The following is a 24,797-nucleotide window of genomic DNA, read 5'->3' as shown; positions in this document are numbered from 1 at the left end:
CATCATAGTCACCCTCAACCTGAAAGATCAAGTTCAATTAACGTTATTTTTAAGGTATTTTTCTTTTAGTAGTTTCCTCCTGACCAAGAAATGTACTTGGTCTTTAGACCAAAGAGAAACAGCATCATACGCAAGCATGTTCCTCAAGTCTGGTTTTATACAAAGATATTACATGTACAGACATTGCATGACTGAACACTGTACACTTGATTTTGTATTTTCTTTTACACATACCATACTACAAACCTGCTCTCGGCTGTCAAAGAGCAGAGTTCTGAAGCATTGAAAGGGTCAGCTCTCTCAACAGAAGTGTCTTTGATTCCTAATATAGCCACGGAAAGGGTTCCTGGTCGGGGCAGGGTGGGAAATAAAAGATCAAATGAAAATGGGGAGTTTGGGGGTGCGAGAGAGGGGTGGGAGGTGTGGGAGATGGGTGGGGGGCTGGAGGTTTGTTCTGTCTTTGACAGTTGAAGCTTCCTGGCTGATGTTGCCATGTGTTTCATCTCCCCCTGCTCACAGACTGGATCCTCAGAGAGAACAGACGAGAGGAGAGAACCCTGCCCCAGACCCGAATCTGACGGGGGCGGACACGGAGGGTGGTAGAGGGTGACCTGACAGACATGGTGACGGAAGCCAGGGTAAGGAAAGAGCGAGGAGAACCATAAAGAAGTTGGTTTTTGCAGTGCTATGGTATGAAAAAGGGTCCGAATTGATGGTGAACTCGTGATAAAGCCCTGGTCTAGACCTTTCCTAATTAGTGAGACATGCCTCAGCACTTAAGCAACCCTGGACACATGTATTGGACTGGAAGAGGTCACAGGTACTGTACATATGCTGGTTGGCGAAACTAAGAGTCAGTTTGATCCAATAGCAGGGGGTCACACCCTTGAGACTGGCTGTTACAGTCTGACTAATAAGCCAATCCTCAGTTCCATGCAAACATGCCCTCCATGGAACACCGAAACGGTTTCATCTAAACTAGATATGTTGACACTACCACTGGTTCTACCAGTTAGTAAGGGAACAAAGGATTTCATGCATTATTAGAGGTATTCGGCACGTTGTAAATACACTTACACAAACAGGTTAATGGAGGTACAAGGATAAGTTACCTACAAAGATATCAAAACTCACTAAAAATCATAATTTCCCCTTCCTACTGTACATTAAAGTACCATACAGAATATAAAGCATTCCACACTTAAAACAAAACACACTCATTCCTTTAGGGAAATGAGCCATGGCAACTCTGCCTCATACTGCTTATTCCCACTTCACACACCACTCAACTGTGCCCCATTATGAAGTGACTTTCACTAATCATTGTAAATATCACAGAGGCTAATAGACCATAAAATATCCCATGGGTCTGTTTGTGGTACTCACTTGTGGTGACCCACTCTAAAATCTGCTTGTGTGTTTATTATAATAAGACAAACCACTCCCAGAGAGAAAATGACTGTAACAGCAATGTGCCATGACAAACTAGAGGGGTGTTCCCATGGGAGACCTCTGTGTACTCGGCCTTTCCATAGTTAGTCCCACGATAGTATTGATAAAAGCTGACCAATGCCTTTCTTGCACATTTCAGACGAGAACTTTCAGCCAAGGTTCCCCTTCATAAATGTTAACGCAGTGCAGAAGTAGCAGCTTACACAATGTCCTTCCTTCTTTGGTTTGTCTGGTCCTCAAAACTTATCATACTCGATTGTCTACGGTTTGGCACACTTCCAACATTGAAAATTCCCTCCATGACTGTAAGACATAATTTACAGTTTTCTCGTTGTGTAATATGATGAATCTAAATGTAGAAGAATATACAGTCTGACTGAAATTGAATGGCACATGACGTATGTGGCAGTGCAGAAAATCACATGAGAAATGCGACATCAGGAGTGCGGTTAACCTTCACATCAAGTAAGTATTTTTCCAAGGCGAAATGAGATATTCATGGTAAGGGACATGCTTTATTAAGTTTTCCACAGCTTCATAAATCTCCCAACATGCACTTCTCTATGTCTGGGAATGTTAAAGAGCTGACACAGTGGATCCAATTCACTACAAATGTCATGGCTTCGAAGAATCTCTCAAACCGAGAGCTTTAAAATGACTTGACAATGCTAATGGTGCAAATATTCAGCCCAGCTACAGATAGTCCTATCGAGCAAACTAGCCTACTGTTTCTCAGAACTGGCAAGTGAAAAACACCACTTAAGGAACATAAAATTGAGCAATAAAATACACAGGAAACAATGATATAACTACTTCTAACATTACACAACCCAAACCTACCAACATAAATCTAATTACGTTCATCCAAAGAGGCCTCTCTTTACTGAATGGGTTTTGTTGATTTCCAATTTTGGTCCAGTAACCCATATCCTGTGTCCTGTGTTTGTCCAGTCTTTCCCCTTGCTGACAGTTTCTCAGCGACCAGAAGGTATTGGTTTCCACAAACCTTGTGGCGCAGGCCCAACTACTGAGTCTAATTTGCTAATGGATCCCCACTGGAAGCCGCTCTCTCCGTCGTATGGCGTTGTAATTACGCGCTCCGGAGGGAAGTAATTGGGGCTAAGCTACTTGGATGAATAAATCATTGTTTTGCACTCGTGATCTGGGAGAGTTTCAGGGATTGCCAGTCGCCCTCTCCTTTTTTGTCTCGTGCCTATCTTCCAACTTCAGATGTAGACCTTCAAAGGGAGATATCGCTGTTGATTACTTTCACAAAGTCACTGGAACTTAACCTATCAAACTCATCTTTGTGCTCTGTTAAACTGCAGGGATGGTAATCTGTTGTGAAGGTGAATGAGGAAATGACTGGGACAATATCTAATGAAGGCAAGGTAAAGCCTGTCATTCAACCACTAGAATGTGCAATAGTTAGAATGTGCTCAGGGCATGCATGATTCGGCACGTGCTTGAACCCAGTACCGTGCAGTTTGAACTGGCTTAGACTTTGCTATCTCATTAGACCTAGTCCACCCAATCAGACTGCCAAGGTAAGGTCCTTCGTACTGTTCTGTCGTTCAGAGGTCAATGTAGATGATTTTCACAGTTTAAACCGCAAGCCCAAATCCTGTTTTTCACAGTTGACAGAAGCAACCAACGCCATGCTTAGTTGAGTCACCATTGAGGAGAGACTCATGGATATATTCAGAGGGTCACAAGCCTCATTTCCAAAGAGATTGAGCATGTAAAAAGTAAGCCTTTAATCATAGCAACGGAAAATATATATATATATATATATATATATATATATATCTGTCTGTGCAATGGCAGTGTACCATACACCCTCTCAGCAATTGTCACTCATATAACAGCAACTTGATAAACCTGTAATTGTTCTTGTTTTGCCTTGGGGGGACTTTAGTTAACAAGCAATTACATGTGGGTAAAAGGGGTGTTCATTTGATCCGGTCAACTCAAGGTCATGTTGTCATTCAAAAGGGTATCTGGTTTAGAGATTTTGGTTTTGTTTAGCCTGACGGACAGCTTAAATGCGCCAAAGACTAACGAAAGGAGATAAGGATACATTAAGAAAATCAAAAGCTGCTTTGCGCTTTTAGTGAGGTGAATCTTTAGTTTAAATCAGGACTTCACTAAACGCTTAGTTATTAAGTGCAATATGGTGAGAGACCAGTAAGTAAAGTACTGTAACAAATTAGTTTATTTTAACTAATCTACAATGCTTTACATCAAACACTACATTTATTGTTGTGAATTACAATACTGAATGTTTAACAGATTGTATTTTAACAACAACTGTTGAAACATATTGTATTTCAACAACTGGAACCTTAGAATTATCAGCGTTAATGTCAGTTGGCTGGTGTAACTTCCAATAACCATTGTCACAATGTACAGTCAAGTCTGGTAATTCAATCATCCTTTTCAACATAGCAACAAGCCAGCAAGATGAATTCAAACTGTGATAAAAGTACACTACATGGTTGGCATTCCTTCTTCTTTTGCCCGGTTTCTCATAACATTGATTTATTCAATCTCAGCCCTAAACTAAATGACGAATACTGAGGGGTTTTGGAAGAGTAATATGATGCCTTGTCTATGAGAGGTCTGGCCATTTCACTGTTGAGTATTCTGCCAAATGGGTTTTTTCCACTAATAGTTTAAGGAGCTTGAGGGGAGAATGGACTTTCGTTTACTGAATTTGGCAGATCTAATCACCTTCTTTGCTGTGAATTTTATCAAAGATGTGACACCGAGAGGACTTTAAAAGTTACAACTAATCTGAATAAGTGTCATATGACAGTGTCTGAAATAATTAAAACTGCACACGTGAGAAAGAGGAACATCTCTATATTTCTTTTACATATTTCAAACAACTAACAATAAATTAAAAATTTCAAAAGTAGGCAACGTGAAAGAACAACACACACAGGTCAAGCAAATCAACAAATTTGTACATCTTCGTACGGAAATTAATGTCTTTCTTACATAAAATCTTGTTGTACCAGTTCAATATGACCAACATATACAGCAATCAAATTAGTGTTTATAAATTAAAGGGTTGTGAATTTTTTATTCAAATTTACCAATCAAAATTCTTTAAAATGTTGTATTGGAACTTGTTTCTTTGGAACTGCCTTAATATTCACAATGAATCTCTTATGGTGAAAGCAAAGTAGCATTAAATGATCATTTATGACCTGGGAATGGCAATCATGTATGCCATCTGTCGAAGAATAAGTGCACTCAAGACACGTTATATATTCAGTGACGTGAAGGTTTTGGCAAATTGCACCTGGATACTGCTACCAGATTAAGACAACGGACAGTTTTTGTCAATCGATTTTAGCACTTCTCAGCATGAAACCACTAATGCTGCAAAAGCTTCTAATTCCTTATTTACTCAATTACTTAGACCAACTCAAGATTAAAAGTCTTAACAGTCTGTTTTCACATGAACTGAAGTGTTCCAGTGGTTTAAAATGAAATGGTTACAAAAAGACAGAAGACACTGTCCAACATTTACAGAAAAACAACGGAATTTAGGATACAGTAAAACATTTCCTGTATTGGTTTGATGAGGTCAGGGGCCAAAGATTGGATAGGATTTCAATATCTATGTGTTTGCGGTTTTGACACAAGAAACGACATGCGACATTCCAAGGACGTTTTATGCTCTTCCACAGCCACTTGAACTGCAACAATATTTAAGAATACTTTTGCAGAAGTTGGTGCAAGTGTAACTGAGTTGAATTGGTTGAAACACTCCTCCGTATCAATACGAGCTTTACGGTGGCGTAGCTGGTTAAAGCAGTGTTTATAAAGGTGGTAGTCACCAGTTTGCGAGTCAGAGGACTTGAGTTTGAACCCCAGTACGGGCAAGACCGGGAGGAAGCGACAGTGACGAGAGACACGACAAAACCTGTCTCCCAACAAAACAAAACCTTTAATGTCTACTGTCAACTCTGACAACACCCCGACTATTCCACTAGTTAGCCCCAAATCATCCAAAGCAGTAGTATTCGTCCGATTCCACTCTAAGTCTCATCGGTGGCTTGCTGAATGTACCCTCCTCAAAAACAGCTTTATCTGAAAAGCTGTCGATGTCCGTCGGCGAAGGGTGGTCTGGCATGTCCTCCCCCAGCGTGTCCAGATAGCTACCCACAGAAATGCCATCCAGACCATCGCTGTTTCCGTCGTGCAGACTGGTGAGGCTGCCGCGGGGCGAAGTGTCATCCTGGCTGTCCGATAGGCTGTACAAGCTGCCATTCAAGCTGCTCTCCCGGCTGGTCACGCCTCCTTTTTCCTCCATCACCCAGCGGATGGACTCGATGCCTTCGTTGATAGACATGAGCTGCTGCAGCAGCTTCACGTCGATGGCCCGCAGATTGGCCTGTGTTGGCAAGAGAAAAGATGTTTTAGGAACATTGAAAGAGACATATAGCAACAAAGCCACCATCCATTTGACAATTAATAATGCTAATGCTTGTCTCTACACAGCACAAAGAAACCATACCAACAAATGTATTTCACTTGTTGTATGGAAGTGTTTTGCCTGATAGTATACTGGCACTGGGACAGAAACGCATGCATCATCAGGCGACAGGAAATAATCAATCATTTCCATGTACTGCCAGAATGGGCACATTGCTGGACACTCAATGGGATGCCTACATAATGCAGTAATTGATTTAGTCCCCCGCACCATATCTACGGTGAGGGAGGGGTGAGGGGTCAAATTCCCCCGGGCTAGTGACGAAGAGCCATTGACACACAGTGGCGAGTCACTGTTGCATGGGAGCCAGTCAGAAAGCATTAAGCCACATGGTGGGTGACAAGGCTGATACAGGACGATGTTCCGGACAGCTGGCTTAATGAAACAGAGCCCTTCTTGAGAGTTGTGAGCTGTGACAGGGCCCGCTCAGCTAATAATGTGGCCCGTGTTTGCTTTGTGGGCTACAGCTTCGCTTCATGTGCCCACACACACACGTCAAGCCTTGGCTGGATGGAATTTTACTCCATAAACAGTCTGGGGTATCACAGGACAAATCTGGCTGATGTTATTAGACTTGCATGACTTTTAGTTGAGCCAACTTTTTTGGTGTTGTCATATTCAGTTATAACTGCTGGATTCAAGTTGAAATTCGAACCCCATTCATTGCAAGTTGATGAGCACAATTACACGTAATGTACTTACTGGGGTAATGTGTTCATTAGTGACATATTACGCGCTCAGTTCAACACGTCCGTGATTAGTCTACTGTTTAATCAGTTCTGATACAGCTGTCAATGCACCGTGCAAATGAACAACTGGTGTGTTTGTTGTGAGAGTAACTCAGCAGAGGGCACTTGAGAAAGACTGCCTGATTGGATTAAAGATTCAGTTAGGAGTGTAAAGACGGGACAGAACAGAAGGCTGTCTTCACAGCCTTATTCTAGGGCAACATGGATCCTGCTGAATTTGCCCAAAATATATCGTATTATATTATCACTGTTCACTGTACTATCCCGGATTAGCCATACAAAACTACAATTAGAGGGCTTCAAAGCCGGTTTTGCTGACTAGACAACCTGGGGATCCACACAAAATAAGGATCAACACCACCGATTGGTTGCAGCCTGTCTTTCACGTGAGGTCAGAGGGAAGGCACAAGGTTAGACAGACATCCTTACTGGGTCAGTTGGTCAACCGGGCCATGACACACAACCCCACTATCCAACAAAAGTTGGTCAACCCGACATGACCATCTGTTACTGGATCTTAATAAGCCTACTGACCTTAAGCCTGGAAGGGGGGTTGCTTAGATCCTAGACAATGGTAAGCCATGACAAGTGTCATGATGAGCCATGTAATAACATGTTAGGAACAAGCCTTATTAACAAAACAACATTTGGGTTAGGCTTTCCTTAGTTTGCCTCTGTTGAATCCGAATTGAGAGTGACATTGTGGTAAGAACAGCCTGCACTTCGCCTTGCTTTATGTAGATAGTTGGTGTGAATGGCTTCTATCAGCAGGAAGCTTTCACAACTGGATATCACCAGATTTGGGAAATTACATTTGAATGGTTGTAATGCAATCATTGACTGCTGGGCGTCAATAACCTTTCATGTTGAAAATATAATTAGTTAATTTAGCCTAATGCCATCAGTTATTTATCTATCTAAAACAATAATTAAGTTAAATACAACGCTGTTTAAATTGGGCTGAGTCACTGTTCTAGGTCATATGTTTGTATAATTTTCAAAGGTGTGGTTTACAAAACTACAGTGTAGACGATCCTATATAAACTTTAACGAAGTTATTTGAAACGGTTTGCGGGCATCAATTCTGTATAGCCTATTCGTTTTAGTAACTACTTACCATTTCCTGTTTCAAAAATAACATCTTGCTTTCCAGTCTTTTCAAGTCAGCAGAATTTTCTCGGGTTTTTGAATTTACTGTGGCTGGTTTTTCTTCTTGTTTGTCTTGATGTTGTCCTCCCAAAAATGACCTAAGACTGTCAGGGACTTTACGACCCAACTTTGTCTCAATATCCTTAAAATCGGGTAAGGCGTTCTCCTCGTCCATGATAGAGGTAGACTATAGCTCACTTCTACTTGAAATGTTTTCAGTCGAGCTGTATGAAAAACGGCGAGTAATTATGGGTTTGCCCTTGCACAGAACTCCACTGAATGCTCAAACTTCTGAACTCACTTGTACGGCTGGGTTGAAAACGGCTATCCAACAAGGCAAAGCTGGACTTTAATCAGACAAGCCAAGTCCCAGACCTGTTGTAAAATATACAGTGCAATCAAAAATGTAAGTGCTGCAAGCCCAATTCAGTCACAACTTCGAAGTCTTCCCACTCCGCCTCTATCAGTCATGTCCATTGAAACTGCTAACAGTTAAGCAGTCGGATTGATAACGTGGTCTGAGACAGGCGCGGGACAGAGGTCTCTGTAACCTGACACCAGAACAGGTGGGACACTCAGCCACGCCTGTTTGCCTACTGTCACAGGAGCAGCTAGGAGGATTGTCCATCTTTGCTTATGAAGTGCATTATTGCGCAAAGGTTGTTCCTGTGGGGCCTCATGTTGATAAAACCGCGTTTGTTCATTCAACTTGATAGCCTATTAACAATGGCGTTTCAGGTTTCATGTTGCTTAAAAACTTATTTCCAGTAGCCTACGCTTCTAAATTTTTCTTGGACCTGAGACTAAATGAACTATGTATACCAGCTGTCAATGTTTAATATATGTTGGTATAATGCAATATCATTCTGTTGAGATTTTAAAGAGGGACTTTTTTTGCAAGTCTGGGATATACTACTATAATTCAGACTTGTTGCATGCATTTTTTAATACCAAACATTTTGGTCCTGAGTTGATGAATTATTTGATGAAAGAACTCATTTATAACAAAGTGGAATGGCTGAAGATCAAATGCTTCTAAATCAATCATGTAAATGCATTTGCAAAGCTTACAGATGTTTACTGAAGTAGTCCTAAATATAACTGAATATAAGCTTAATTAGTAATTATGTAATACTCAAATTTTATAATGATATTAATTGAAGAATATTATTTTGTTGTTGTTGGGTAACTGGTTCTCAACCAAAACAGAAAATGAACCATCACCACAAGAACACAAGCATTTAGCTCCCCCTTGTGTTTGCTCATGAGAACTGCCATTTATGTCCACCAGAGCTGCACCCTCATTTCAAACTATGTAATTATCCAGGACAGGGAGAACATTTTTGAAATTGTCAACACATTTAATCTGTGCTATAAAGAAATCATATACATTTTACATCAAGGACTTTACTGCACTCTTTCACTAAGAATGTTGTGCAAGGTCAATTTGGACCCTTAGGTACATTCAATTTGTATCCATTTATACAATTTGAAAGCAAACTTGACATGAACTTTACATGAACTACATTAGCTATAGCAAAACGTTTCAGTTACAGGAATAGCTATGTAATTCAATGGCGTTAAGTGTCAGCTGTAGACCTATAGGTTATTATAAAACAGTAGGAAGTCAAGTATGGGGGGTCTGTTGGCTGAGCGGTGAGGGAATCGGGCTAGTAATCCGAAGGTTGCCAGTTCGATACCCGGCCATGCCAACTGACGTTGTGTCCTTGGGCAAGGCACTTCACCCTACTTGCCTCGGGGGAATGTCCCTGTACTTACTGTAAGTCGCTCTGGATAAGAGCGTCTGCTAAATGACTAAATGTAAATGTAAGTATGGGGAGGGGTGTAAGTGGATGTTGTAGAAGGGCAGTTGAAAGTCTCACTTTCATTTGTGTATTTACTTTACCGCTAAACTGTAATTAATTGTAAGTACATTGCGGTCCCTATGCAACTACAATGTTGGTACTGTAGGTATCGCTATGTAGTAGATCGACACTAACTTACAGTGTGGCCCAAATTGGTTTCAATTGTATTGAATGTTTTACAAATACACGTTTTTATGCTTGCCAGACAAAACAATAAAACAAAATGAAGAAATCATGTTATGGAGGATCAGTGTGGGACGCAAACCATATTGAAATTGACAGTCATTTTAAATACGATTTGCAAAGGATGTTTTTCTGGAGCAGCGATGTCAGACTACGGACTGGCTTTTGCCGTCGTCGTAACGTTGGTACTGTTCCCCGAGCAGCGGCTGTCGGCCATCCATCTTGGACCTGGAGCGCACGGCGCACGTGGTGATGGCGAAAATGATCGCCACGACGACCAGGGCCGCCACAATGCCAATGGTGATGACCTCGGTCAGAGTGAAGGGCTGAGCTGGAGATGACATAAAAAATAAAAAATAAACATACCTTAGCTTCTCCCACACGGGTGCTAGCGTTGAACAAACCACCTGCCTAAAATGTCAGGTAAAGATATGAGTCGTGAAGAGAATCAAAACAGAGTGATGACGGAAGTGCTGGAAGAAAGAAATCCAGATTTTACGAGCAGGAACTGTACTCACATGGCCATTCTGCCTCGTAAGAGTACCCAAGGTTCTCGGGAGCGCTCACAAACATCTCAGCGTTCGCCACTGGCGGCCAGAAGGGCACCATGTTGTACCCTCGGTTGTGGCCGATGGGGGCATTCTCTGAGGGGTAGACTGCTGAATCTGCAAGACACATCAGGAAGAGTCATCCTCGAATGAATGACTGAATCAACGCAATGGGACCGTACGTCTGACAACGCTAGCCAGAGGTTGTCTCGTGTTTTCGACGACGTCACTGTGTGACATCTATATTCCGAACGTGTCTTCTCTGCCCGAGAATGTTGAAGGATTTTGGAAGTCAAAGTGTATGTATGGGATACTTGAATTTTGAAACAATGCGTGTTCGGCGAACAGCATGTCACAGACGGGTGCGCAAACAGGAAGTGTGCATTACCCGGGCCGTGTCTCCTCAGCCACTCGTCAAAGATGGCGTCCGTGAAGGTGTGCAGCAGGACGAAGATGGGGTCGTTGGGGGAGAGGTGGGTCTGTCCGCCCGTCCCGTTCAAGAACAGGTGGGCCAGATTGTGTAGGCTCCTCACAGCGGGGTCGTAGTTGCCCTGGGGAGCACTATAGCCTGTGCGCACAACATAACAACAGTGTCCCTCTTGAGCCTTTTTTTTTCATGTCAAATAACAAATGCAGGACGATCGTCGCGGCAGTGTGTGGATGACAATGTCAAAGTGTATGTTGCGTCTGCAGTGCGGAAATGTGTTTTCGATAATTGAAAGTGTGTTCATAATACGTAACGTAAGGGTGAGTCGGTGTGTGTGTGCGTTCTTGTACATCCAGATCCATGAGCACTCGCGTCGGTACACACAGCCCCTGGCTAGGCGCTCACCCTCGATGGTGTTGCGGAAGCTCTCAGAGGAGGTCGAGTAGTAGGGCGGCGTGTCGAAGGCGGTGACCTGAAGGCAGTCGGCCACGTCCTGGGACTCGGGCAGGCGCTGCACCATGGGGCGGTTGACGTTCCCCGCAGGGTTCCTCCTGATCGGGGTGGTCTCAGTGTCTGAGGGAAGGAGGAGGAGAACCATGTTAGACCCGATTATGTTAGTAATACTCGTACCTTTTGTGGAAACTAATGACATCAAACAATCAAAGTAATTTCAGCAATTACTAAGTAAATGATAATTGTGAAAATCAATTATTTTGTATTTTATTTACTGAGGAGATTATATTACTTGTCCTAAGAATTTCAATGCCCAGTCTGACCTTGTGTTGTTCTGTGCATCTGACAATAAAAGACTTGAACTTGATTACTTGAAGTTTTGACTAATCAGGGTTTACATTTACATTTAGTCATTTAGCAGACGCTCTTATCCAGAGCGACTTACAGTAAGTACAGGGACATTCCCCCGAGGCAAGTAGGGTGAAGTGCCTTGCCCAAGGACACAACGTCATTTGGCATGACCGGGAATCGAACTGGCAACCTTCGGATTACTAGCCCGATTTCCCTCACCGCTCAGCCACCTGACTCCCTTTACAGTGGATTGTGCAACTATGCACCTATTAAACTATAGGCCCACAGCAACTTCATTCACATTTACATGAAAGTCTTAGTTACAGCAGATAGTGCACACTTTGAGGTTGTCAGCCACAGACCTGGGTCAAACATCTACACCATAAACTAAAAGGGGGTTTCTGAGGAGTTTTAGATGGATCTCACAGGACGTCTGCATGCTTGGGAACAGCTCTGGTGCTTTTTGCGGTGCCTTCGAACCGTTACAGGCCAGCGTTGGCGGTGTCAGCCCTGCGGACGGCATGGACAAACACCCACCCCCCACCTCCCGGGACGTACTGTTGCAGATGGTGCCCAGAGAGTCGTAGTCCTCCACGCTCTCGCAGATGACCCTCCACTGGGAGAAGAGGGAGTTGGCGCTGAGGGAGTTCATGTCGAAGCTGCTCCGGGCGCCCATGAGGTCGTCGGTGCAGATGTCGCACGTGCTGCCGCCGATGGCAAAGTTCCAGTAGGGCAGGGCAAAGGAGGGATCCTGCAGCATGTCCTGCCATGCGGATAAGTGTCACAGAGGGTCACAGGAGTCATGGACATGAACGTGCGAAGCTGCGCTTATACTGTGTGCTCTAGTAGCGCCAAATCTGTGCACCCTTGAAGGAATTCGGATCAGATACGATAGCATGCGCGTGCCCCATAGAGGAGTGGAATGAGTGGAGGCATTTGGGAGAGTCTCATTGGTGGTGAGGTTGGGGTGGAGAGAGTAGAGTAGTACTTTTGATCCCTGGGAGGGAAACTGCCCTGTTACAGCCATATTGAAAAGGCATACAACTAAATATACAAAGTAACCGGATCTTACAAAAACTGCAATGTATATTTGCGTAAATAGAATTTTGGTTTATTAGGTCTAGGTTTTATCATAGAATATGATAAATACAGGAAAGTCCAATTGACTTGGTTTCCGTTTTAATTTACATGGTATTTGCAAACAATAATGAGGAAGGTCTACCTTTAAAGTATAGATCTGTGGAATACAATAGCCTGTCTGTTGCTATTAAACCAACGAGTAATAAATAATTGAAGAAATAACTTCGGCAATAATTTACCTTTTGTTCCCTATTAAAGAGAAAATCTCAGATTAGGCCGCTTAAGTTTATGTTCTACGTTTGTTTGATTATTGGCAAGGAATTGCATAGTCGTGGACATTGAAGCATAACATTATAATACAAATACGTTGGAAGAATGACAAAACACCATTCTAAACTAGTAAACGGATTGACGGCCAGAACTCACCTGCATGTCCCTCTCAAGTTGGAGCAGGTGATACCTGTGCCATGTGACAAAACCGGGGCCTTCGTGCGAGAAATCAACCCCGCCGAAACTAGGCTGGTCGGCCCCCAAGAAGGTTTTGCTGACAGAGTAGTAGTGGGTCCACACAAAGTAATTGTAAATGGTGATGTTTTGGAATTGCATTGTGTTTCCATCTGGTCCAAATATCTCCTGGTATCGCCGTGTAGCGATGACCAGGTCGGGGTGCACTGTGCGCTTGGCCTGGTCGAGCGCGTTCACGAATGCTCTCTTCTGATCTGAGCTGAGCTGCATCACGTTTCTCCGAACTACACAAACAAGGATTACAGAAATATGATGAGATTACCGGAGGCATTCATGCATTCATCAGAAATTTGTTTTAATGAAGAAGAATTGCATTCTCATTGCTCAGAGGTGGATTTTGGTGTCATCGTAGAACAAGTATTTGGCAGTCTGCGTGATTACCGCGAAGGGAATGTATCAGATAAGACTAAAGTTTCATTATAAAATGTTTTACAAATGTAAAACGATGTTTCCCCTCTGAGCCTGAACAATTTGTGTCTGTCTCCAGTCAGTCTACAAGAACATGCCCATATCTAAAAGCTGAACAATGGTTTTGCTACCATATTTTTGACCAACAACTTAAAATAGCTATCTGGGATTGAATTTTTGAGTTCCAACTGCCATAGTTCAACTGACACTTACCAACTGCGACCGGCTGATCACAGTTTATCCCGGTCCACCCATGTCTGCAACGGCCGCAATTATAACCGGTGAAGTTTCCATTGCACTGACAAGTGCCGTTGAAGAAACGAACGGGCCAAAGTTCTCGGTCATCCCGTCCATCATGGGGATATTGGGGGCCGTGAGGCCGTGAATCTGCAGAAACAGATATGCACTGTCCGCGTCCTGTGCTTGACCCGCAAGCATCGTTCGGGAGCCCAAAGGGGGATGGACAGCACTGACCACTTCTAAGTCCTTCTGGAGTGACACATTCCCTTGGAAACTGTGCGCGTACCAATATTGCGCCAAGGAGCACCAGAAATCCGTACTTCCACATTATCACCAAATGTCCCCCAAAATGCGTACATAAGTTTTTTTTCTAAGATGGAAAAACTTTTTCTTCGTATTTTACACTCTCACTCTTCAGTGATAAAATCGAAACCACATCACTCCTAGTGAATGTTCTGGTGCAAATAAGGGAACAACCCCGATTTTTTACATGCAGTCAATACTGTTTTGTAATTGCCCTCATAGCCAAATGAGTATCTGGCCTTAAATACCGGATTAGCGCATGACTGCACGGATTTCTGGTCCCCGCGTGATCACATCACATTTCCTAAGAAGGTTACATGTTTATCCATTCATGCGCAGTTTCCTAGTGTGAGGGTAGTTCTAAGTAACAATAGAGGATTTTATTCACACAAAAACGCCCTCACATTTGTAACAATTGTAGGGGGTTAAATAGTGGCCAAACAACCAAAACTAATTCCCGTATGGTTTAAAGGAAGATGGGGAAACTGGACACTGTATAACATGAACCAAATAATGCCAATTCTAATAGAAGTATAGTTATTTGACTTTGGGTTAAATCAGAGCAAGAATTGTCAAATGAAGGTTAAATAAAATAAACATGTAATAACATTGCAAATGAATGAAATCAATTACAAGGAAAACATGTTACAAAATGAAAGTTAACCCTATACACTACCATGATTATTGTAAACCAGAGATGGAAAGCAAGATGTGAGGAAGGAGTACAAGGACAAGCCAGAGCTGAGGTGAAGGTCTCAGATCAAGAATCCACAGAATAATGCATCACAATACCCTTTACACACAAGAACAACCAATCAGACCACTTTGTGACCCTTACTTATCAACATATGACTAACAATGCACAGTAAGTTACACAATGAGGTGTGTGAGCCATCAAGTAGAGACCCTGTCCAGCAACTCCATATTTTAGCATATAAGAGGTGGGGGCAGGATGACACCCAGCCTTACACAATATTTATAGTAGGCCTGTGGCATTCATTACAGTTTTGCTGTTTACTGCCGTTGCATGCAATGCTACAATAGAATCAAATTATGTACCGTGAACAAATGAGTTAAGTGATATGGGTTTAATGTTGACAAGATGTCCAAAACATTTAGTTATCAATGACATGGTCAATTTTCTCTCAATGACATGGTTGTTTTGTCAGGTCTGAGGTAGAAGCATGCAAATCAGTTTTCTAATGTAGCCTGACTAATTGTTTTCAGGGAACTGGAACAAACATAGGCCTACCATTTCAATGTTGGCAATATTCAACATTTGCAGGGGAACAAGTATATGTTTGACTAACTTTCACATTATTTGTGCTCAAATATGGTGGCAACTGAAGACTAGTGTAGCCAACACAAGGTCACACTCCTATTGCACATCCTGCACCAGGCTGGCCGATCAACGTAACATCCACCAGTCCAGCAGCACAGCTCAACTTCCAGTATGACGTCCCAAGTCAAGGGAGTCAGGTGGCTGAGTGGTTAGGGAATCGGGCTAGTAATCAGAAGGTTGCTGGTTCGATTCCCTGGCCGTGAAAAATTATGTTGTGTCCTTGGGCAAGGCACGTCACCCTACTTGCCTCGGGGGAATGTCCCTGTACTTACTGCAAGTCGCTCTGGATAAGAGTGTCTGCTAAATGACTAAATGTAAGTTCATGTCTCACACAATACTTTCACTCAAGTCATTTGACCACTCACACATTCCCACCTCCCAACCACCACACCTCCCCTTTCCAACTCTCCTCCACTCAGTCCCTACCCCTAATATGAATGTGGCTCCACATTCATATTTCTCAACATGATCTCACAAAGAGCTACATCCAAAAGGCTAACTCAAGAGACAACACTGACATCTGTCAGTATTCACATTATGATACAGTCAATGACTAGTACCTTCAGTAACGCCATCAAGTTAGGGTGTTGTAATCCGTAAATGTTCATGGGAAACTTTCAACAAAAGATTTAAGTAATCCACATGGACTGAAACCTAATATGTGACGCAGTTAGATTTATTTTAATCGTCTCCAAGAGCCCAGTCACAATTGTATAATTCCACTAGTACATCGTCACCTTAGTAAAGGGGTTATACTGAGGGCATCTCATGATGCAAACAATAGTTGTTTGGTTGCATTAATTAGCAGTCATTATTTCCCAACAACTCGTACATGCAAAATATCCTAAATCCGCCAGGGAATAAACTCAAACTAATTAGCGAAAACGGCAATTTCCCTCAGCTCTGCAGTGATAGTGATGGCTGGGCATAAACATCTGATGAGCTCTGGGAAAAAGTTCAATGGCAGGTTTTTACTTTGAATTACCATATGCCTGTTTCCACATCAAACGGCAGACATCGCTTTCAAGAAGAATTGGTAGGAAGCCGACATTCCTAAAAAATGCTAAACAGGCCACAGATGTACACAGTGTCACTTGAGAGACTGTCCAACATGGTTAGTGCCAAACCTAAAATGACATGTGGGGGAGAAAACGAACAGGTATTTTTGTCCCAAATTGACATTCACTGATCTCTGGAGTGCTTTGGTGCTTGACTTCACAGGCTTGTTGAAGTTGATGATTGCTCTACTGGAAAAGGATGCCGACGCTTATTTCAGTAATAGGCATTTGCATACACATAGGAAGTGTACTTATATCTGATATTGATTTTCAGTTGTGAGTAACTGATAAAAAGGTGATTTAGGGGTCAATCAGCAGTCAGAGCAAAAAGATAGAAACCTTTTTTTTTATACCCTAGATGCTCCTGACTTGAAGGGGAGTTTTTACACAAGTCACATGTGCTTCATGTTGTAGGTCAAAACACCAGTCTGAGTAGTTTCCTAATTGTGTTTGAGGATTACGCTAAACTAATCCCACCCTCATACAACGTATATAAATACTACTACATTCCATAGATTTGAAAGAAATCCCACATTCTTCGAAGAAAATGGTCAACTCATTATAGTCTTGTTAAGACTATTGTTATTCATTACTTATCCAGAAGGAAATCTAATGTTCCTCAACATCTGCAATACATTATGTATGATGCAGAATATCTCTGAGACAATATTACTTATTTAGCAGTATATTTGGTGGCTGTCAATGTTAAACTCGATTTAAGTGATGAAGCATTGTTGAGACTTTCCATTACAAGAGGCTTTGAATAATTAAAAAGCTACTGACCTGAAAGTATTCATTGTAAGGTCACATGTAAATACGTTGTGAAGCTTCAGAATAAGAATGGGTTTTATTCGCCATGAAAGTTTGCACAGACAAGGAATTTGCTTTGGCAGGAAGGTGCAAACATTAAACATATAGGAATCTAAAATTTAAATATGAGGACTAACTATACTAAGGGTACATAATTAGCAAACTAAGGGTACATAACTAGCAATGGAATTAGATTAAAATAAACTATACAATAAAATTAAATATAAGTTTCAGGTAAAATATAGTTCTGGCCAGATACAGTATTTTGTGACTTCCTTCTTCCATCTTTGATGATATTGAGACAGCACCCATGGTACTGCATGCTTTTTATACAAATGAATCAATTGAATTGAATAAATGAAGCGAAATAGCATTAAAGCTATTGAGCAGATCCTATTGTGGTGGTTGTATAGTTAACTAAATGTCACAATTACAGCATTGTACTATACTGTAAGAATAGTGGTAGTATATTGTTCACTTTAGATCAGAAACCAATCTAAATATTTTTCAATATTATCTCAAGTCTGATTTTGTCTCCCTAACTTTATAAACGGTTTCCTGTTTATAATTGCATTTCGTTGATAGACACATCTTTTGAAGCTTTTCAGAAGTTTGTCTAGGGACAAAAGGAGGAATCTGCAGGGTCTGAGCATTACTATTATGTCAGGATATTTTTGGACACACAAACATAAATTACACACACAAACACGTTCAGATAAGTTATTATACGACAACTCTCAACAAATGTACCAGTTAGGTAAACAGTACAGAGAGCATTAAGTAAATTGAAGACATTTTCATACAAGGAAAGAAAACGCAGGCCTATCAAATATATGTACAATGTACATGGACAAGCAAATTCTGTTATTCCCTGAGTACCACTATTCTGTCGGCATATGTGTGCAAAGTAAAGAAAACCTTTGCACTGTCTTGAATCATGTGAGAAGATGTGACTGGAGCTTAACGTTAATCCTCGCCTTTGGTCAAAAAGGCACAGTGGGAGTCATTAATGCTGAACTCTGAGCCATTCATATGACTACCTCTGCGCTAGGATGCCTGCAACCCCCTCTCCCCTCACCCCTCCCCACCTGCCCCCTCCTTTCCCCCCTCTCCACCTCTGCTCCATATCCGAGTCATGTGACGCCAAGAAAATCTTTTGTGCATCTGCTGTTCGTTTTAATATATTCTCCCTCAAAGTAGCAGGCACGTACAAATATGCAGTTTTGTACATGTCTTTGGATAAAAGCGTCTGCTCAGATGAGACACAGATTGTCTGTTTACCTTCCGATTGCAGTTCATCCAACTGCAATAGGATTGCGTCACATGCCACGCAAAGCCTCCTACAAAAGACATTCCTCAGACCAGCGATCACGTCTTGGTTGTAGCCTGCCTCTGGGGCGGCGCCTGATTTGACTACAGAGCTATGTCTCCCACGGGGCACCTCCGTGAGGCGCACAGCTGACGGGACGACCCAGTCTCATGACCAAAGGCCTGAGGTGAGGCCTGTCATTTGCTGCCCTACATAGTGTCCCAGTGTTCCTCTGCTCCACGTAGCTTCAGCTTGCTTCATCCACCACGTGGAGACAGGTTATCCTCTGTTTCTGAGAATAATTCAGACACCTTGGAAATATTTTGAAGATTAAGACTAAGGCAGGTTTTAGAAGGGAGAGTATTTGAAGAATGTTTTCCAGTTAACTCTGAGCCGAACTTTTTTTTATGTTAAAATGTGTCACATGCTCAGTCACATCAGACACTTTCTTTCAAACAAAAACATCCTTTGCATGAAACAGTACATTAGTTTCATGTACTGTAAATGTGGTTTTACAAGGGTGGTAAACCACTTTCTCAAAGACTATTCCACACATAATTCAACAGCAAATATTTGCCAACAGATTGCTGAGAAATATTTATTGTAGGAAGGCATGACCACTGTAATACTTGCATACAACAGTACTTTGTTAGAATAAAACAATCAAGACTCTCAAAGGTCCTGAGTGATAATCACATGGACAGTCACAAGTTATGCCAGGAAAAAAAAAGTATACGGTTTCGGGAGCTGTCAAAAACATTAAGATGTGGGTGTTTATTTATTACGATGTGGATGTTATTGTTTTTGTCTAATGTTCCTGATAAGACTCGTAATACTTTTTAATTAAAATGTTTTCAACATAATATTAAAGCAGTTAATTAGGTTTATGAGTAAAAGTTGTGACACATTAATCTATGCAGTGTGGGAAACAAAATAATAAATATGATTAGTTTATCTCTACAAAGTGTCTCCTTAACACCTATTGTTATACCATGGGAGTAGATCTTTCATTTAAAATTCAGTTTAGATTATCAATTATTTTGGATGAATCACTCAAGCGCTCACATCAAATAAGACCTAAACTAACCAGTAGAGGTCAGTAATAGCACATAGAAAAGGTATGTGCCCAGTCATCTAAGACCTCAAGATAAATGTGATCAAGTGTTCTTCACATCAATCCTGACTGGTGATTTACTGCGGATTTTCACTTTTCAGCATCAATAAGTAATAAATGATAAGATAAGATAAAGACTTTGATGAAGTTATTCCCTTGGAAGAGCCTTTTACTTCAGTGAAAACAGGCATTTCATCTTTGCTTGGAACTTGGCAGAGGTCCTAATTGTCATTAAAGATGCTGTAAAGCAGAACTGAAAATGAGTTTTAAGTTCATCACACCACAGAAGAATGTGTTGTTAACTACCCATCCAAATTAGAATGAAAAAAACCAGCAGACAAGTATGTTAAATTAGGCTTTGAGGTTGTGAGAAAATTCTCAAGCAGTTTTCTCTGCTTGAGACGGGGGGGGCGTGTCGCCTGAAGGAGCTGAAGCTCAACCCCCTGCGTGGAAGGCCCCGCCTCTCTCAAGTACCTACAACCTGGATAATGGACGCTATGGCAAGTGAGAGGAGGAGCCATGCAGTGATCTGACGTAGATAGGTGGCTGTGACGTAGATAGGTTGGATTTTGCCCCCCCTATACAAAACCTGAATTGAAAACGGGTGAGAAACTGTTCAATGGTCTAACTCCACATTTCAGTGCGAGAAAAAGTTTTTGCGCTTTGCACATGCTTTCATCAACTCATTTCACACCTATATAATGTACTGAGAAGCAAATCATGGAATTTGCTTTACAGCATCTTTAAGGAATGTATAATTTTCAGTTAGCATACAAGCCAATACATTATTGTTTTTGTTCAAATGATTTTTGTGTGTGAAGACGATGCCCGACTTAAAAATTACATTTGATCCATTGTCATGTGTTACCTAAACCGGTATATAACACTGTCAATATGTCTAGTCTTTTGGGGGACTATTACAGTGAGTAAACTTAAGTTTACTTAAACTTGAGTAAATCCCTTAGTTCTGTCGCATTAGTAGAAGTTTTCTGAGCTTGGCATCAACACTCTGTGGACTTCCGCTGATGAATGACTGAAGTTAGGCCTTCACGGAAGCCTGCTTGAATATCGGGTTACTGTCCACTTAACACCTCACCAGCATCTTAAATCTGCCGCTTTCCAATACAAAAGCACTTTGGGTGATTTACATAGCAATAATTTCAACAGCACCCACTGCCCTGACCTGGCGTTAGCAATAAAAAACGTAGATATACTGCCGAAACTGCCGCTACCGGGTGATTGCTTTTTAACCGTCATTACTCTCCAGGGGCGGACAACTTAGTCTATGGTTCGACAGAAAGAAATAACCGCTCCAAAATCTAGACCAGGCACAGACATGGAGAAGGTAGGCTACAATTTAAAAGAAAGAGCCGAGAGAAGGAGCTACATTATCAGGATGCCTTTTTGGTAAGAAGCAGATTATTTCTGACAGTGGCGGTAATTAGCATGGAATGGTTTTTTAGCTTCAGGATGTAGAGGGGAAACGACTGGGTGGGAAGGTTGAATCGGTCTGGGCCAATTAAATTGTTGGAGACACTGCAAGGATGATGAAAGGGAGCTAGGTCGTGGGGCAGTGTGCAAGCTTATAAGTGTAGCTCCCTTCGAGGTATAGTTTTAGGAGAAGTGATAACAGAAAACATGAGCAATATGGATTTTACCTGATTCAATCAAATGTAAACTGGATTTAGTGCTGTAGCCTACATGTCCCTGTTTTGGATCCCAATGAATCTACAATCAGGAAATAATTTTCCTCATCCATAAGATATACTAAAACACTGCCTTTAAAGGGGTCATTGAATCCAAAACCAAGTTTACTTTGTCATAGTTGAATAATGGGTAAAATGGACATACAGTCAACCTCAAAGTCAATTGACACCTCTTTCCTATACAAATCTCACAATTTGAAACTGCAGCTGTAAAACGGGTGGCTTCCAAAAAGCCACCGAGTTGACGTCAACTAAGTGGCTCCACCCTATTTGGCTCTGGTCTGTACCTTTGTCACGCCCCAAAATGTACATACACATCCGACCGTATGGTAATCACATCACGAAAATCATACGCAAGCTGTATGATTTTTTTTTTTTTTGCTGTATGATTTTGTCGCTAACAGTTATTAGCAATGCTAACGTATCCTGTATCTAGCATATGTATAATGTGTGATGATTTTTTAGTTTATTGGCAATGGGACTAACGTTATTTCATTTTCCTGACTGTGTTTCATTCGAATAAATAACCTGTGTTGTCATGTCAATCTACAATTCACGATGCATGTTTGGCTATGTTGCGTCTTTGCTACGCAGCTTCGCTCGTTGTAAATCAACCAATCAGCGCACAGCCCATCTAAATATTCATGAGCATACCATAAAAGTGAGAAAACCTCTCATTTCATTATCGGGCTATTTCACAGGGTTACATTAGGGCGAATAGAACAGCACCCGGGCCATTTTCAGCCCAACCAATGTTACATACCCTATTCGGAGACTTTAAGGAACAGTGTGAAATACCCTATAAAATCAGTATATGACCCCTTTAAATTATCCCCACGGCAATGTTGTGAAATGGGATATTCGAAATAGGCCTTGTTGACATTGACTTTTCATCTAATATAAAGTTTAAGGTTCTGTGGATACATGGGCAAACATCATTCTTATTTACAGGAACTTGACTCACACTACCACAGGGCTCGGCTTAGAAAAGACTGAAAATTGCTCAGCAGAGTGCATAGCCGGCTGAAGTCTCCTCATGGCAGCTTTAGTCTAGATGATTCCCTCATTAGGTGTCCCCTCACACGCTGCCCTATGGTAGGCACCTAAAGCCGGCAGACAACTTGAACAAAGGGATTGGAGGAAAGATAGAGAAGATCAAAGGCCTTGGACGAGGCTTTGTGAATTACCTGACCTGGATTCTGCCAAGCACTGTAGTGACCAGATTGTGAGTGACAAACAATGGATGTATTGTGAGTAAAAGCTGTAGAAAAAAAAAGTAATTTCCATTCTACTATTTAAAAGTTGGATACCCAGGAAAGGTTGGTAAATGTATATTTGAATGGATTATGTGGTATATTCTGGAATATGGGACACTATTTTGTCCATAACTTGTCCATATCTTGATCTCTGAGAGGCAGATATTGGTGTTTCCAGAGCAAGTGGTTCAGCAAAGGAATCCACTATGAGCAGTGCACATGTAATGCATTTGAAATGAGTCTCACTTTCTTTTTCCTCCCTCGGTGCATACCATGATATTTGAGGAAAGTACGACAAAGTCAAATTCCCTTTGTAACGTGTCACATTGAAGAGGAGAAAACAGTGTGATAGGTGATTTCAAGAGTTCTTAAGGTTTTGAACCATACTGAACATGCTAATTTGTATCAAAACAGAACAAAAGAGATAAAATCACCAATTTGTATCCGTGTTGCCTTGGAAATCACCAGACAGTGACTTCATCTCACAGTCACTAACACCCTTTAGTAGGTCTGTCAACATGGCTCCGATTCTTTATTGAAACCATAGTCTCAATTGACATTTCAGAACCCTCGAAACAACATTGATAACGAATCTGCTCAAACATCAAGGAATGGATTAGCGCACGTTTTACGTTTGAAGGCAGTGTACAAAACCCATTCACAAGTCAATTAGGAACCCCGTTGCAAAGGAACTGTAAAGACATTTTCTTGAGGCAGCTAATACGTACCCAACAAGCTACCAAGCTTGTCATTTGTAACTAATGCCAAGTGAGAGAGATAGAGCTGTCAATCAAGCACAACTATTCCACATCAAGACTACCTCTAATCTAAAAGGTAGCATGCAAGACCCTTCATTTCACTTCATCCATGGGACCCCAGACAGGAGAAGCCCCTTGACACTGCCTATAAAGCAAATGTTGTACTGGAAGAATTCCAGACAAAGCAAAAATGTCCTCCCACTACCTCACATTTCCAAATCTGCCTCCCAGCACATTTCTGGTCTGATTTGACACAGCTCCCAGAGAATGATTCACCTGCTCTATCTGGCTACGTCCATCCTGGCAACACATTTGTTAGTGTGCCATTATGTCACACGGCCAAATGTATTCCATTTGTTATGCGCGCCGTGGTGACGACCGGTGGAAGTGTTCTTGCTAATTTAATACCTATTGAGACAGAAAATTGGATCTACTTCTGGGGCCTGTGATGAGTGTCGTATCGCCGAGCTGCCGATTCCTGCCAGAGATTAATTAAAATGGAATTTTGGTGGGACCTGTGACAGTCGCCCGTCGCCCGTTCATATTTCTTCATAATTGGAACGAGCGCCTCAAGAGAAGGATCCCTTCGGAGCGAGGGAGCCGATGGGCATTCGTCATTATGTGTACTAGGAGAGCCAAGCTATTCACCAGGAACCAATTGTGCTCTTTTCAATAAAAACAGGTGGGGATGGGGGGGGGGGGGGAGGAGGAGGAGAATATTTGATTGGGATTTTGGCTCAGAGATTCGTGACTACACTCATGGTTGGGTTTGTTTGTTTTTAGAGGGTGTTCATGCCTGTCTCGTTATGACAATCCTCAACCCCAGTCTCTGTCTATAATGACACTGTAGTTGGGATTACCAGATCCAAAGTAGGGGCCCTTACCAACAAACATACTCTTTTATAAGGCCTGTTAATGGGGGTACATTTTGAGAAATGTTCATCAAATCTGCAAAGAGAAGCTACACATTTCACAGCGCTGTCACATTGTTTTTTTCCCTTTTCAAAGAGAAGCTATCCCCAAAAGGTAGAGCTGACTTTTCACCTGTTTCTCTTATTTGGTTTGTAATCCTCAGTCAAAAGATCAAATAGGTTTCTTGGCAAGACAAGAGATTAGGAGCTGTCACTACAGGGATTTAGGTCGAACCAACGCCGTCTGCCTTTCCTGTGTCTTTCTCTTTTAAGTGTTTTCATTAAAACCG

At 41.8% G+C, this 24,797-nt stretch overlaps 2 protein-coding genes across 3 annotated transcripts; both read right to left on the bottom strand.

The window, feature by feature from the left end:
• Positions 1–5,338: 5,338 nt before the first annotated feature.
• Positions 5,339–8,343, bottom strand: LOC136967662 (leucine rich adaptor protein 1-like). Its single transcript, XM_067261541.1, has 2 exons — positions 7,829–8,343; positions 5,339–5,860 (listed from the first exon to the last, which is right to left on the bottom strand). The coding sequence occupies exons 1-2, from the start codon at positions 8,033–8,035 to the stop codon at positions 5,471–5,473; spliced, it is 597 nt and encodes a 198-aa protein (XP_067117642.1). The 5' UTR covers positions 8,036–8,343; the 3' UTR covers positions 5,339–5,470.
• Positions 8,344–9,971: 1,628 nt separating this feature from the next.
• LOC136967551 (5,6-dihydroxyindole-2-carboxylic acid oxidase-like) lies at positions 9,972–14,268 on the bottom strand. Of its 2 annotated transcripts, none has more exons than XM_067261378.1 (7): positions 13,914–14,268; positions 13,194–13,516; positions 12,246–12,450; positions 11,289–11,456; positions 10,845–11,024; positions 10,427–10,573; positions 9,972–10,239 (listed from the first exon to the last, which is right to left on the bottom strand). In XM_067261378.1, exons 1-7 carry the CDS (start codon positions 14,266–14,268, stop codon positions 10,055–10,057), a joined length of 1,563 nt encoding a protein of 520 aa, XP_067117479.1. In that variant the 3' UTR covers positions 9,972–10,054. The 2 variants fall into 2 exon arrangements, with proteins under 2 accessions (XP_067117479.1, XP_067117481.1); XM_067261380.1 differs by having other exon boundaries at positions 10,427–10,567.
• Between the last annotated feature and the right edge of the window lie 10,529 nt (positions 14,269–24,797).

This window comes from Osmerus mordax, chromosome 23, assembly GCF_038355195.1.
Source record: "Osmerus mordax isolate fOsmMor3 chromosome 23, fOsmMor3.pri, whole genome shotgun sequence".
Taxonomy (NCBI): domain Eukaryota; kingdom Metazoa; phylum Chordata; class Actinopteri; order Osmeriformes; family Osmeridae; genus Osmerus; species Osmerus mordax.
Note: the sequence above shows the minus strand (reverse complement) of the source record. Positions and strands in the feature narration are given on the sequence as shown.

Excerpts from the sequence above, each read along its gene's own strand:
- LOC136967662 (XM_067261541.1), bottom strand. The coding sequence starts at position 8,035 with ATGGACGAGGAGAACGCCTTACCCGATTTTAAGGATATTGAGACAAAG. Across the intron at positions 5,861-7,828 it reads TATTTTTGAAACAGGAAATG|GCCAATCTGCGGGCCATCGA; the intron begins GTAAGTAGTTAC and ends TTGCCAACACAG.
- LOC136967551 (XM_067261378.1), bottom strand. The coding sequence starts at position 14,268 with ATGTGGAAGTACGGATTTCTGGTGCTCCTTGGCGCAATATTGGTACGC. Across the intron at positions 12,451-13,193 it reads AACTTGAGAGGGACATGCAG|GACATGCTGCAGGATCCCTC; the intron begins GTGAGTTCTGGC and ends TCCGCATGGCAG. Across the intron at positions 11,457-12,245 it reads TCTGGGCACCATCTGCAACA|ACACTGAGACCACCCCGATC; the intron begins GTACGTCCCGGG and ends TCCTTCCCTCAG.